General features: G+C 37.2%; 1 protein-coding gene across 1 annotated transcript in view; it reads left to right on the forward strand.

Moving 5' to 3' along the window:
• The window catches only part of BARD1 (BRCA1 associated RING domain 1), a 75708-nt gene that overhangs the window by 10963 nt on the left and 48282 nt on the right, over nt 1-16463 (forward strand). Inside the window, exons 2-3 of the mRNA XM_060015551.1 lie at nt 693-749; nt 4097-4245. Coding sequence (XP_059871534.1) covers nt 693-749; nt 4097-4245 — 206 coding nt within the window. The remainder of the gene's footprint in view (nt 1-692; nt 750-4096; nt 4246-16463) is intronic.

Genomic DNA, 16463 nt, shown 5'->3' on the forward strand with positions numbered 1-16463 from the left:
AACGTTGGCAATACTTAATTGTCTGCAGACAGCCAGCCTAATGATTCCCATTTGCAGTTGCTTTAAAGAAAACAAACAACTTCCTGTAAAGTGAAAGAATGGCTGCATTTTTGATAAGACATCTGTAGAAAATTGGTGGGTACTTGACAACAACCGGAAACCAAATTTTTTTTTTTTTAATGGGAAACGATAAATTCTTATGGTCAAAGTGACCAGATGTCCTATTTTTCTGTGGCAGTCCTGCTGTTCTATCTAGTTATCCCCTTCGCTCTCAGAAGTGTTCTCATTTGGACAATACACTACATAGTCATTCTACTTGTGGGTCTGATTTTGAGATTTATGGTCTACACTTTGAATCATTAGTTGAAAGAAGCAGCCAGTGGTTGGTTTTGCCTGTAAGAGGTTCAGAGACACTGAACAAAGTTGCTTCTTTCTATGATTTCACAGTATATGCATTATAAAAAGTGTTATAATTTGTACTGAGTTTGGTAGTTGCTATTTGAATTCAGCAGGTGTGTGATGAGACCATATTTAATCAGGGAGTAGCAACCTTTCAAATGAATACACCCTTAATATCTTCTGTTTTGAGAAAGAAATATGGTCGTGTTGGGCCTTGGACTTGTGAAATGTTGAGTAAAAAATGTTTATCTAACAACGACCTAAGTCTTGATTATTTTTCTTTCTTCAAACAGCACTAATATTCTGAGGGACCCTGTGTGTTTAGGAGGATGTGAGCACATCTTCTGTAGGTAAGTAATTATGGTTTATGATAGCTATACACACATACACACACATTTAGTGTAACTATGTTTTTTACTAGGTAATAGTCATGCAATCATGTTGATACTAGTATTACCTTATGTTGTGTAACTCTCATAGATTGCAGTGACTTACTGTACATTATCTCATTTTGGTCCTTTCAACTGTCTTAATTTACAAATCAGAAACTAAAAGCTCAAAGAGGATGACTTGTTGACAGTTACAAAGCTTAGTAAGTGACTTTGCTAAGTTTTGGGGAAAAATTAATATCTGTTGTATAATTCAAATATGTCTCTCTTATTTTTCCAGTTAGTTTTGAATCCAGACTTTGCAAATTGTGAAACTTTAGTTCTTATCGTTACTGGATTAGTTTCCTAGGGCTGCCATAACAAAGTACCAAAAACTGGGTGGCTTAGAGCAACAGAAATTATTGTCTCACAGTTCTGGAGGCTAGAAGTGTGACAGCGAGGTGTCAGGTAGGTTGGTTCCTTCTGAGGGCGATGAGGGAAAATCTGTGCCATGCCTCTCTCCTACCTTCTGGCGGAGAATCTTTGGATTCTGACATTTTCCTTGGCTTATATAGATACATCACTCTCATCTTAGCCTTCATGTCCACATGGCAGTCTCCCTTGTGTGCGTGTTTGTCTTTGTGTCCAAATTTCCTCTTTTTATAAAATACCCATTATATTGGATTAGGGTACTCACCCTGATGGTCTCATCTTAACTTGATCATTTACAAAGACCCTATTTCCAAATAAGATCACATTCACAGGTCTTCGGGTTTAAGACTTCAGCATCTTTTGCTGGGACACAATTTAAGCCATAACAGTTATTATAAAATTATACCCATTAAAGCCCTGGCTGAGAGGTTAGTATATTAGGTTTTCATTTCATCTTATTTCTTACTCAGTAGGAATCAATTAAAGGAGTGAATGTCATAGTTCAATTGTCTGAGACAGGGTTAATATATCCTCCTTTGAATCAATCTTTTAATTATTTCAAGTTATGACTGTGATTATCCGGCATGCACAGACTGCAATATGAAGTTTAAGCACATGTGGAAGTAATTTACTGTATGACTTCAGTGGGCTGGGGGTGTGTGGAGGGCACCTATGCTTGGGGTCCCAATTTTGTTTCTAGAAACATAGGTCTGTTACATAGGGCATATCCAGCAGGAGGATGGGGTAGGAAATAGTATCTATTGCCTACCTGACGTCTCCATCTGGATGACGAAATGGGATTTCAGACTTGATATGTTCAGAGCAGATCTGTTGATCGTCCTCCCCTTTACCCTGTTCCTGCCTCGGTAATCTTCATAGCAGTAACTGGTGCCACTGGAATAAATGGTATCAAAGTTGCTCAAAGCGAAAACCAGTAGTCATACCTGGTTGCTATTTTACTTCCTTATCCCACGTCATTAAGTTCTGTCAGTTTCACCTCAAAATGTGCCCTAAATCTTGAACTTTCCCACTTTTCTCTATATTTACTACTGTTTATACTTTGGTCCAAGCCACCATCAAATTATTTCTCCTCAGACTAGTTCATAGCTGGTTCGCTTCCCCATTTTCTACGTTCTTGTGGGTGATCTCACAGGAGATCTTTTGAAAATGTAAATCACGTTTGTATCATTACGGCTCTTAAAGTCCTTCAGTGACTTCCTATTACAATTAGAATGAAATCCAGACTCTGCTCTGAGGCCCACGAGACCCTGTGCAGGGCCCAGTCCTTGCCTGCCTCTCGGACCGCACATCCCTCTGGCTCACACTGTTCAGCCACCTTCTCCTTTTAGTGTATTAAACACATCAGACTCACTCCTGCCCCAGGACTTTTGCACTTATTATTTCTTCCATCTAGAATGTACTTCTGCCAGATTTTTGTGAGGCTAGCTTTTCATCAGTTCCATTTCAGCTCAGATATTACCTCCTCCAAGAGGCCTCCCATTATTCCTGTATAAAATTTTGGCCGCTCCCTGTCTCCACTCTGAAGCAAGCAGATTTGTTTCAGGGGTTGTACTCACTGTATATAATAGATTAGTGACAAATCTGGAGCATAACAAACTTGAAATTGTATGTAATGAAATTGTATGTAAAGCTTGTGTATGTGTGTGTGTTCCATACATTTAATTGGATTCTAAAGGGGTCTGTGACTTCAAATGGCAAAAGAAAGATTAAGGGAGGCATGAGAACATCTTAAAAGAGAAAATGGTCATCTGTATGTGAACAGAGGAAAGAATTGATTCAGTGTAGTTTGGTTCATTTTTATTATATGATGCCAAGAATTAGGGTTTCCCATATAAAACTGAGACATTTAAAAAATACTAATTCATTTAAAAACAACAATAAAAAACCCATTACATAATAACATAAATAACACTTTTTAAGGAGAAATAACTATTTTGCAAACTAAAGAAAAAATAGAAGAGTGGCACTGCTTTTACATTTTTGCAGCTTTCTTTATTTTGCTGAGTAGAAGACAGGTTACGTATTTTGAAGGGGGCTCCACTGTAAGAATCCTCTGGCCCTACAAACGAGAGGGTTACATGAAAAGGGATGTAGTGTTTGGAGGAGATGTGGCTTTTACGACTGTTATATTACCCAGTCCTGCTAGAGCCCATCTGGTGAAGCTAAGGGAGGTGTGGATTTAGAGCTTTCTTATTTCAGGATTCACAGATAGGCTTCAGGGGGGATTGTGAACCAACGCTTGTGCACATCTTCGTCAGAGTCACAAAGGGTTTGTAACCCCCAAAGTTAGGAAAAACCTTTCTAACTATGAGACTAACTCTTGGACATATAACCCGAGGTAATTTAATTGAGTTTACAGGTTGTAAAAGTACCTGAAAGAACCAAACATCTTTTCTCAAAAACTAAAGCCTTTGGATACTTGTACAAAAATAAAAGAAAAAACACCTTTCCCCATTTCTTTGCAGTAATTTTAGGTATCTCCATGAAGCACAGTGTTAGCTTTAGAGTAGGAAAGGTTGAGATGCACGGCTTACATGCATTAGGTACTAAATATTTTTTTATATCTCCCTCTGTACTCTTACTCTTTAGAAACTATAGATTTATTTGCAGGGAAAAAGTATGCAGACTATTGTCTGGCCAAGTGTAGTGTCTACATAGCAAACTACATAAGCAACTTTAGATTTAGATGTGGTGTGTGTGTGCTTGTGTGTCAGTGTCATACTCTTTCAAAAACACTGTTTTAACTAATATTTTATAATTGACCATTGTTTATTAGAACAGCCTCTGCTTCATTTACTTCAGTTCAAACTTCATTTTTTTCAATTCAGATCCTGCTGAATGTATTGATATCTATATATTTTTTGATCCTTTTTAAGTAATTGTGTAAGTGACTGCATTGGAACCGCATGTCCAGTGTGTTACACCCCAGCCTGGATACAAGATGTGAAGATAAATAGACAATTGGACAACATGATCCAGCTTTGTAGTAAGCTTCGAAATTTGCTACATGACACTGATTTTTCAGGTGAGAAATTTCACTGTCTCTCTTAGTTAAATAACTGATAAATTCATATTGATTTCATAAAGTATGTAAAATATGAATGACATATTTCAGATGTTAAGATTTATAGTGTTAGGAATCATTTTGAGAGGTGACAGATACCTTAGAGGTAATTAGGTCTGACTCCCTTATTTTATAGATGAGAAACCAGGGTCCAGAGAGGTTAAATGATCTTGCCTGAAGTCACACATGCAGTTAGTACCCGGAGCAGGAGAAATAGAGCCCGTTTCTTCTGATTGTCAGTCCAGAGACTTTTTCACCATCTATACTACTTGCTTTTTACAGTTATAATAATTTCTGTATAATATATATGGAATAGTGATTTTGTCCTTAAACTCAGTTAACTATTATTTCACAAGATAGAACACAACCTTTTGGGTATCACTTTTCTACAAATTAGTTAGATTAATTTTGCACAGTTTTGAAAGAGCAAAACTCTAATATCCATTTTCTTTTCTATTTAAATGGAGGTTAATGTTTTTCAAATTGTTCTTACACTCTGTGTATTAACTATATATTTTCCCATTGTGCTTTCCGCTGAGAACTAATTAGCTGTGGAAAGCAAGTAAAGTTTTTTTGAATCTTCATAATCAGATTGAAATTGTCTTTTTATTGGCCAGATACCATCATTTTAGCTTGTGTTTATGGGAGAACCTTTTCTTGACTGGCAGGATACCATGAAAGATTGATAAAGCTCATATAAAATGGTTGAATTTCTGTTTTGAAAACTTTTGATCTTAGTTTTCCAACATGATGTGTTATTGTCAGCTACTAAAGGTGAAGTTGATTGGGCAAAATAAATAAGGCAACTACTTTGAGTCGTATTGACCAGGTCCATATTTCTGAGAAGAATTTAAATTGCAGTTTACCTAAGAAAAGTTTTCTTCGTCTAGTTTTCTGATTTTTGTATTAGACCCCATCCTTTCATGACAAAATGTGCTATGGTGATAAAGTTTTACTGATTTTTCAGATGTAATTATAAATGCACATGTTTTAAAAAGTACTTTAAAAAAATAATATGTAGTAAACCTCTTTAAGAGCACAGTGAAGAAAAGTTTTATTAGTTCATCTGTAATGTTTTCCTTCTTTATCAAAGCCAGTGCTGACAGTGTTTTATTTTCTGTTTAAAACAGATTAGTGTATGATCTGTTACCCCTCCCCCCACCCCCTTACCATTGATTAAAACAGGAGTTGTTAATTAAGAGTCCATGCATTTTTAGGGCTTCCCTGTTGGCACAGTGGTTGAGAGTCCGCCTGCTGATGCAGGGGACACGGGTTCGTGCCCCGGTCTGGGAAGATCCCACATGCCGCGGAGCGGCTAGGCCCGTGAGCTATGGCCGCTGAGCCTGTGCTCCGCAACAGGAGAGGCCACAACAGTGAGAGGCCCGCGTACCGCAAAAAAAAAAAAAAAAAAAAAAGAGTCCATGCATTTTTAGCAGTGTTGGGGCTTGGGGCCGGGGTGAATTAGCGAGTCTCTTGAATTAAGTGTACAATATGAAAAAGGTTCATGTCTATGTGAAAGTGGCTTTCCTCAGATTCTTTAAGATGTGTGGTCTGTTAGGAATGTTGGCCATGCATTGAAATTTGGGTGCTATCTATATTTTGTCTGTGGCTGTCATGATGTTTCATTCTTCTTCAGTTGCTGTAGAGTAATATATTAGCTTGCTAGGGCTGCTGTAAGCAAGTACCACAGACTGGGTAGCTTATCAACAGACATTTATTGTCTCACAGTTCTGAAGGCGAAAGTTCTAAATCAAGGGCTAGGTGAGTTTGGTTACTTTGAGGTCTGTGAGGGAGGTGTGTGTTCCAGGCCTCTCCTTGGCTTGTAGAAGGCGGTCTTCATGTTCACATGGTATGCATGTATGCATGTTTGTGTCAAATTTCCCTTTTTTGTAGGGACACCATTCATATTGCATAGAGCCCCACTTTCCTCATCTTTACCAATTATATCTGCAATGACCCTGTTTCCAAATAAGGTTATGTTCTGAGGTAATGGGATTAGGACTTCAATATATGAATTTTGGGAGGGACATAGTTTAACCCATAAACAAGTAATGTGACATTTTTAATGGTGATAATGGGGGAGCAGAATAACCTTCAGTGGGTTGATTGTAGTCAGTTATCGCATGCCGGGGTACTGCGTACCATGTGGTGCAAAGAATTAGATGACTCCTCAAGAAATTTTACTGTAGTTAGTGATGTTTGAATTATCAGTATGGTTTTCATATTTTGTGGACCATGGAATATGAAATGCCTTAAGATTTCATCATTAAAAAAGATATTTAGGAAAATTGCTGAGTTGAGAACAAGTTTTTGTGTGGGACCTGAGGCCTTTTGGAATGCTGTCTTTCTCATCTCAGAGGAGAGGTGGAGTTTGGGGAGAGAATTATGGTGATTCACTTTCCAAAGGCCATTTTGTGTTCATTTTCCTTATTATAATGAATAATAATTACATTTAGTCATTACCAGACTTTAGCTGTGCTGGCTTTAATAGTTTACTTATTTTAAGATGAATTGAAATTTCACTGATTGCCTAACCTATAATCAGAATTTTAGGATCTTTATTCTGTGGGTGAGGAAATTGAGGGCCTAGGTTAAGCAGGGTGGTCATGCTGTCAGTTTCTTGCTTATTGTTTTATCATTTAAGACGGTGCTTTTGTTAGAAGTGTGGGCATTTGTTTTACTTGTTGAATTGTGTTGGAGAAAAATTGGCAGCGTTAAGACTAATTCATATCCTAGAGACTAGACTTAATTAAAACAATTTTTAAAACAAACTCTTAGGTTTTGATTTCAATAATCCATTTTATAATGGTGACATCCTCCTTTGCTACATTTAGAGAAGATGAAATAAGTCTAGAGTATAAACATATACTTTTCTATCTGGATCTGTAATTTCCATGGTACAAAGTGTTTTCTACTTATTGTAAGTTGCATTGTTATCAACTTTTCCTCCTAAGGTCCCCCAAAACAAATTTAGCCTTGAAGGGCATTTGAGGTGTTTTCTCTCGGTATATCCCTTGGTTCCTTATAGTTTATCTATTCAATATATTTCATGTATATATACCTTTATGTTAGTTTATTATCTAGCAAGTACTTCTAAAACTAAAGTATAAGGCAAACTAGGTGAGTGCGTAGAGGGAGCTAATAGTTGGGGACGAGTAATGGTTGATCCTCTTTATAATGAGGAAATTGGAAAATGATATCATTATAAAATAAAGGTATTAGATTAAGTGATTCCTGAGTTCTAGCTCCAAAATCATATGGTTCTGTTAAACAGTCAAGTGCTGAAGATGATGAATTAAGCGGAATGGTTGGACATCTCCCACATTTTCTATATTTATTTTTTTAAACCTGTAGTTCACAATTCATCTTCCAAATGAACCTTGTTACTTTCATTTACTATAAAATATATAATTACTATCATTAAGATGGGTAATTAGGGAGAACTTGTTAAATGGTGGACATAGTATATAGTGTACTGGAGATAAAGAAGCTTGATTTACAGTAATACTTTCTCAAATGAACTTCTAAATACTTGAAGAAATTTTTCTTGGTTCAGTGTACTTTAAAGAGAAGAGGTTGTCTGTCATAAATTTTTCTGACAACCATTTATGGATAATTTTACCTTACTCTTTAAAATGTAGTGTGCTTTCTACCAGTGGCGTTAAATTTAAAAGTTTTTATTTTCTCTTGCCCCCTATCATATTAAATCAGACCTTGCAGGTGCTGGTTAGGTTTTGTGAAGCATATGTTGGTGTTGGTGACATTAAAAAAAATGCTTTGATTATGCTTTCATAGGATCCCAACTTTCCCTTCTGTTTTCTGGTTTGGGAGAGATCCTGGTCTTTCTGTAGCAAATTACATAGTGTTTCATATATGCTATGACTTTTTTATAATAGATGAAGATGAGCATTTGAATAGCTGTGTCGCTGTTGTTTTGTTTTAAATAGAACTGAATACTTCTTAACTTACAAAATAATCACTCTTTAGTGAAGGTGTTAATGTTGCACAGATGGTAGCAAAGTACTTTCCTTTGATTTTTAATAAGGGGCTAGTTTGTCAAAGAGTTTTCTCAACTTCTGCTGTGAAACCTATAATAGAGAATAATTTGAAAGGCACACAGTGTACATCATTATAATCCTTTGATGTAGATTAATGATAGCTAAATCACATTTTCTAATTGCCTCCCTTTTCTTTAGTTTATTACTAAATTTTAAGAAAAACACTTGGCTAAGCAGCTCCTTAGCAACATGTGTGTTGTCTGTTCCTCGAGATTTTGTGGTGTACTCAGAAATATTTAAATTCAGAGAATAGAATTCTTTTAAAAATGTCATCATTAGGAAATTTACTATGTAGAGGAAGGACCAATATTTTTCTTCATGAAATGAGTATGATAATTTATCATGCTTAGAAGCATTCACCCGTAAAAACTGTTGTAGCTGTTAGTAGTATGATTTATGCCAGCAGTGGTGGTGATTTTGCTTTTTATAGCCTTAACTTAGTTATACTGTGTAAAATCCAGAACTTAAAATCATGCTTGCTGTACTGGTTCTTGCTTAGTTAGGACAAGATGCATAATCAAAATCTTCTTAAGTAAATTTATTACTGGATGACTAGTGAGATTATTGTGTACAATGTAAACTACATAAATATATGCTCTCTGCATTTACTCCTTTATACGTTAGGAAGTATGTGCTCCTGAGTTTGAAGTTTTGTTGTCTTTTTAGATTTAGATTTTTTAGTTGATTGAGTGTGTTGTTACTACCTACAAGCCTCAATTTTCCTTTAAAATGCCTAATTCTACATTTTGGAAGTTTTATAAGTGTTGAGGACTTCAGAATTTGACATTGTTTTTAATTGAAAATGTCATCATCTATGTTTAATAATAAATTTTAAAAACTCAAGTACGAGTTTTTACAGGCTACCAGAGGATTAACCTTTAAGACTTTGTAATCCTGAGTCTTTCTTAAAAAGTAATCTTGATAACATTTCATTTTGACCTTTTCTCTAGTCTCGAGATTATGTCGGAAAGGACTTGGTTTTGAAATCTACTTGTCACTGCAGAGAAAAGACCTTGTTGAATTTAGACATAAAGTCTGTGTGAATGGATCCTCATTCTGATTGTTTTTATTTCCAAGATCCTGTCCTAACAGCACTTTTCTGAGCAGGTGATGTTCAGTTCGGATGTAAAAGGGTGTCAGAGGGTCTGCTCTTATTCGGATACCCACTCCTCCTTCCAGCTGGGTTTATCATTTACTGACTTTTCAGTGCAGTGCATTCCTTTTCCATTTCCAGAAGGAAGGGATAGCTTCTTTGGAGTGGAGTGGAGTTTGACTGAATTCTTTTGCTTGGCAGGGATCATATCTCTGAAATTTCTACAGAGATAAATGCTAATTGTTTTTCAAAATCCACTGTTTCATTTTTTCTTATCTGTTTAAAGTGCTGTCTTTTACTTGGTAGATCTATTTATAAGGATAGGACTTTTGTACTTAAGAAACATGAGGTGAAAGAATAGGCAAAAGAGATTTTGAACTTTAGAGAAGATCTGAGCTTTTAGTTTATTAATCCTCTTGTGTATTAATAATTTTAAACTGATAAAGTGTTCTGTGTGAATAAAGAATACCTAAAAGGAATTCAAAAAATGATATTTCATAACTTCCTTTTCTTTTGCTAATATTTTAAGACATGAGAAATGTTGAAATGTATTCCCAGAAACAATAAGAAAAATGAAATTAAAATTACGTTGTCTCTTTTAACTATGAAAGCTTTGTAGGAAGAGCACACTTGACAATGTTTTATAACACTGTAGTAATGTCAGACACGCTTATTCCCTACACAGTGGCTGTTACCAGTCCTTAGGCGAAAGATGTACCGGTGGCTGTTGGTTTTCTTCTTAAAGTAACTTAGTGTTAGAACTTGGTTCATTAAAATTTTTCTCTTGATTCCATAATGTAAGAAAACTGTTATACAGAGTTCTCTTCAGCTTGAATGAGGAGTGACCTCTCAGGAGAAAAACATGATTCAAATAATGTCCTTTTTCCTTCTTTTTAAAAAAATAAGACAAAACATGTTTCAGTTGTCCTAGTTGGTTATAGGAGATTCAGTCTGTGTTAATTTGGAGAATGAGTATCAGGCAATATGAAATTATTTGTTAGCCACTGTCAATCCTGTCAGGTGGTGGTGGTCATGGTGATGGTGTTTTTTCTAGTTTCCCTGCCTTTCTGGTGTTCTTTTTTATACCTGAAATGTCCTCTTGATAATCCAGTTTGTGTGGAGAGAAGAGCACTGAATTGGGAGTTAGGAGACTCCCTTCCTCTCCTTTTTAACTTTAATGCCTCATATTTAAAATGAGAGAATTGGACAGGTGATCCTCCAGATTTCTTCTAGCCCTTAAATTGAATTCTAACCTCCCTTGTATCAATACCTGTCAGGATTTAAGAGAGGATATCAGATAATTTATTCATCAATTCATCAATGTTTTCTGAGCACGATTTATGTGCACACCTCTGTGCTGGGCTGACCTGGGTTTCACCTGCCTGTGTGGGGCGAGAGAAGAGAATTTCAAGGGAATATTTTTTAAAGAAAAGTGAATGGGCTTAAAGGCAAAAACAAAGCAAGAGAGCCCGAAGAGGGATCACTGCCAGAATCAGAAAGGGAAAACTGTACAGTTCATCACTGACTCTTTCTGGAGCATCTGTTAACAGGCAAGATCAGTAGGTCTGAAAAAATACAATACGTACAAAGATTATACTATATGTGTGTAGAAAAAGGCTCACTTCTCCACTGTGTCTCCTCTACTCACACTACTGTGTTACATACAGTACTGTTTCACTTATGACACCAGATGTGTGGGTTTTCCACACATCATGCCATCCTGTGACATCAGCTGGGTGTCTACAGTTTACTCAGTTCTGACACTGTCCACTTGGGGATAGTGTCAGATCTTACAGGTTAAGAGTCCCACAAGACTGCCCCTCCTACCCAGCCTCCACTCCCCCCCCCACCCCAGGTGCCAGTCTCAAGTCCAGATTGTGCTTCTGACCAACTGGCTATAGATTGGAAGCTCCCGTCAACTCCTCAGGTTTGAATAATTTGCTAAGTGTCTCACAGAATTCAGGAAAACATTTTACTTACCAGATTACTGGTTTATTATAAAAGGATATACCTCAGGAACAGCCAGACAGAAGAGATACATAGGGCTAGGTATGTTGAAGGGGTAAGGGGCTTCCATGCCCCCTCTGGGTGTGCCGCTCTCCCAGCAGCTTCACACGTTCATCAACCTGGAAGCTCTCTAACCCTGTTTTGGGGGTTTTTTAATGGAGACTTCTTTACATAGGTATGATTGATTAAATCATTGGCCATTGGTGATTGGCTCAACCTCAATCCCTCCTCTCTTCCTGGAGGTCAGGGGGTGGGACTAAAATTTCTAGCCCTATAATCCAGGTTGGTTCCCTTGGCAACAAGCCCCCATCATTAGGGGCTTTGCAAAAGTCACCTCATTAACATAAACTCAGGTGTGGTTGAAATGGGGCTTGTTATGAATAATAAAAGACACCCATTTCACCTTTTTCATTGGAGCTATTTTGGGAACTGGGAACACAACTAAATATAACAAAAGATGCCCCTGTGGTTCATACAGGAAATTACAAGGGTTTTAGGAACTATGTGCCTGGGACAGTGGACAAAGACCAAATACATATTTCTTGTAAATCACAATATCACATATAGTGTGTACTTAGTGAAACTTTTGATGTTTACTTAGTGGCAACATGAATTCAAATGCCAGCTCTATCACCAATTAGGTATATAACTTCATGTATTTTATTTTCTATTTGTTTAATTTACCTAAGAAATATAAGAGAACATTCTCTTAGTAACTGATTAAGCAATATAAAAGTGTGTAAAGTGTGAAAGTCCCCCCTTCACCCTTTATCCCCAACCAAAAAACCCAACATCTTTTTCAGAGGTACTGTTTTCATTGTTTAACCTTCCTAGTCTTTCTTTTATGAATTTATGAAAATATTTGGACATAAACACAATAGAATTTTAAAAATGTAAATAGGGTTGTGCTACACTTAAAGTGTCTTGAGGATGTTTGCATGTTAATTGACATGTATCACGGCTACATAAGATTTTGTAATATAAATGCTGCATAGTTAACTGATTTCCAATTGATGAACAATAGTTAACTGATTTCCGGTGAGTGAACACTGACTTTTTTCCTAATTTGGGCTATTACAAATATGGCTGCAATGAACACATCTATGTTTTCAGGCACATGTATGAATATTTTGTATATTTTGTAAGATAGGTTACTGGAGGTAAAGTTGCTTTGTGAAAGAGCATGTACGTGTAAAATTTGCAAATATTTTATCACATTGTCCCTGAAGTTCCTCAGTGCAGTGCTGCATCTTTGATGATACTTGGCAAAGGGCCTGTCATGGCTTCCTGCACGTACAGGGGGTTGCGATATAGGAAAGGAGCTCTGAGCTTTGGGGAACTGACTGTTTTTATAATAAGCAGAAATAGGGGAGCTTTTCTTCCCCTGGGGAGACACTACTGCATCCCTCACGGTGGCTTGCTGCAAACACAGCCCTGAGCAATGGCCTGGGTACAAAGCAGCCAGGGCCTTGCCTTCTTGGTACATCCTGCAAGAGTGTGTAGGGATGTTCAGGAGCCCGGGCGGCCTGTCTCTTCCAGCATCAGTGTTTTTTCTCTAGGTGCCTTCAGTGGTGCAAGCCAGAAACATATGAATTGTTTTTGTCACCTTCTCCTTTATTCATTTCATCACCAAATCCTGTAAATCTTATCTCCTAAATATTTTTCAAATAATTCTACTTCTTTCTTTTTCTACTATCACCTCCCCAGGCTGTCGTCTTCTACTTAGACTCCTCTTTCGGCCTCTTAATAATTATTCTTGCATCCACTCTTGCCTTCTTCCGACCTATTCTCCCACACTCAAGCCAAGAGGGATCTTTTAAAAACACAGGTGTAGTCATGCCACCTGATTCATATAAAGCAGTTTATTGGTTTTGTATTGCTCTTAGCATAGGTATCGAAGTCTTTAACATTGCCAGCTAGAATCTGCACGGTCTGACTATCGCTTTATAGTCTTCATCTTTAAACCACTTTATTCCTTGCTCTCTCTGCAAGGCAAGTGTACTGGTTGTCTTTTAGTTACTGAAATGTATCATACACCCTCTTGCTACTGGGCTTTAAGCATTTTATCATCTCTCCCCTGCCTATTTGTTTAATTAGTAGCCTTTTAGGTTTTGTATTTTACCATTTCTACTGCTACAGTGCTCGTCAGAGCCACTGTGATCTTTCTAGTGGATGATAGCTATGTAACTGGTCACTGTGTCCATTCTTTTCTTCTAAAGTTCCTTCTCAGTAGCAGCCAGAGTGGTCATTCTAAAGCATAAAACATTCTTCTTCCTGAATTGAGTCTGAATGAGATCCAGCTTGCTTTAGCTGGGTTGTATGATCCCATTAAGTTCATTTATTTAGCAGGAGGCATTGGTTGAACATCTACTATGTGTTAGACATTGAGTAGACATTGGGGAATGGCAGGGTAAAGATACAAACTTCTGCCTTTCTGGGGCTTATATTCTGATGGGATGAGACAGACAAGACACAAAAAGAGGTGTAAAATAAGTAGGAGGTGAGAATTTGTAAATTTAAATAGAGTGTCAGGGATGATCTCACAAAAAAATGTGACCTTTGAGCAATGACCTGTAGTTGGTGAGAGAGTGAACCATGCAGATATTTGGGGAAGAGGTCTCTAAGCAAAGGGTCAGCAAATGTGAAGGCTTTGAGGCAGAAGCATACCTCTTGTGTTTGAGGAACAATAGGGAGGCCCAGTGGCTGGAATGGTGAGGAAGGAAAGAACAGGTGAGATCAGGAAGGAAATGGAGGGTCTGGTTATTTCTGGCCTTTTAGACTAAAATTGTGGCTTTTATTAAGAGTCAGATTGACAGCCTTGGTGGGTTTTAGTGACAGGATCTGACCAGTTATAAAAGGACCACTGACTGCTGTGTTGAGAATCGACTTAGAACGGAGGAGGCAAAGACATCGTCAGGGAGAGGACAAAGGAGGGTGGGGCAGTAATCTAGTGAGACAGTATGGTACTGTGGTGGTAAGAGTGGAGGTGCAAAAAGTAGTCAGATTTTGGATGTATTTTTCAGGTAGAACTGGTAGAACTTGTAATTTATATATGGAATGTGAGAGAGAGAACAGAGACAGGTTTGACTCTTAAGGGTTTTGTCCTAAGGCAGCCAAACTGATGGATGTGCCATTTACTGAGATGGGAAAATTTTAGGAGGAGCAAGTTTTGGTCATACTTGGTGTGAGATACTTACTAGGAGTAGACATGCAGGTAGAGTCGTTAAGTAGGCAGTTGAATAGTGGAGCCTGGAGTCCAGGGGAGAGGTCTGGGCTGCACTTACACATTTGGAGTTGCCAGCGTATACATAAATAACTGCGTGTATGTTATGTATATATATGATTATTAAGGGAGAGACTGCAGATAAAGTCCTGATCCCTCCCACCTCAGAAGTGAGTGGAATGAGGAGTAGCAGCAAAAAACCCCGAGACTGAGCTTTTTATAGAATGCTTCTGCTTACCTGCCTGACTTCATTTCCCTCCATTTTCTGCTCCTTCTCCAAGTTCCAGCCACAATGGCATGCTATCCATGGAATATGCTAAACTGGTTCCCATCTTAGGACCTTGGCACTTACTCTGCCTTCTGCCTGGGAAACACTTTCCTAGATCCGTAAGTGACTGCTTCCCTCTTGTCATTTAGGTCTCAACTTAAAAGTGAGCTCCTCAGAGAGGCCTTTCTTCATGACCTTAGCTGAAGCAGCAAGGTGTTTGTGTAAAGAGTGCTCACTCACAAAATGTCATTAGGGACAATGATTATTTTCTTTTTTAAAGTTCTAACGAATCTTTGTGTTTTATTTCCTGATTATAAATACGTATTTTTTTAAAAAAACTTTCTTATATAGTATATAACACATACATCGTAAATGTATAACTTGATGAATTTTCACAAACTGAACTTACCCAGAAGAATAAACAGTACTCTAGAAGCCCCTCTCATTGCCTGTTTCCAGTCACTGACTCCTTTCCCCATGGGGATGATCACTGTTCTGACTTAACACGTTAGATTAGTTACAGCCGTTTCTATGTACTCTTTTATATCTGGCTTCTTTTGCTCAAGAGCATGTTTGAGTATATAGTTATAGTTCATTCATTCTCGTTAGTTTTTTGTTTATATAGCTCGAGGTTACATTAGATGGTACCTGAAGAGTTGTGACTATTATCTTTAATTCCCGAGATTCATTTTGTCTGAAGTAAGTTGAAATCAGGTAGCGTAGTCCTTTCAACTTTGTTCTTCTTCAGTGTTGTGTTGGCCATCCAGGTCTTTTGCTTTTCCACATTATAGTTACTTTGCTCTTCCATGTAAATTTTAGGATTAGCTTGTCTATTATTTTTTTTTAAAACATACTGGAATTTTCTTGGGATTATGTTACAGTCTATAAATCTGTCTGGGAGAATTGACATCTTAACAATAATGAGTATTCCAGTTCATGAACACGGTATGTCTTTCCAATTGTATAGGATTTCTTTCATAAATATTGTTAATTTTCAGCAATCAGAGCTTGTACATATTTTGTTAGACTTGTACTTAAGTATTTTTTTGGTACTATTATAAACAGTACCAGATTTTTTAAAAATTTCAGTTTACATGTTCATTGTTAGTATACAGAAATACAGTTGCAGTTGAACTTGGTACATTGACCTTGTATTCTGTGACCTTGTTACAGTCACCTGTTTTGTTTTTTTAAAAAGATTCTCTGGGATATTCTATATAGCCAATCAAGTCAGCTGTGAATAGATACAGTTTTATATCTTCCTTTACAATCTGTGTGCCTTTTATTATCTTTTTCTTACCTTGGTGTGCTATCCAGGACTTTCAGTATGACGCTGAATAGGGATGGTGAGAGCAGACATCTTCACCTTGTTCTTGATGACAGGAACAAGATAATAGGAACAAAACAGTAGTTCCAGTCTTTCTTCATTAAGGATGGTACTAGCGGTGTGTAGTTTTGTAGATGTCCTTTATCAGGTCGAAGAAGTTTCCTTTTATCCCTAATGCTGAACCTTTCTAAAAATAATGATGG

This window comes from Delphinus delphis, chromosome 7 (genome assembly GCF_949987515.2).
Source record: "Delphinus delphis chromosome 7, mDelDel1.2, whole genome shotgun sequence".
In the NCBI taxonomy this organism is placed as follows: domain Eukaryota; kingdom Metazoa; phylum Chordata; class Mammalia; order Artiodactyla; family Delphinidae; genus Delphinus; species Delphinus delphis.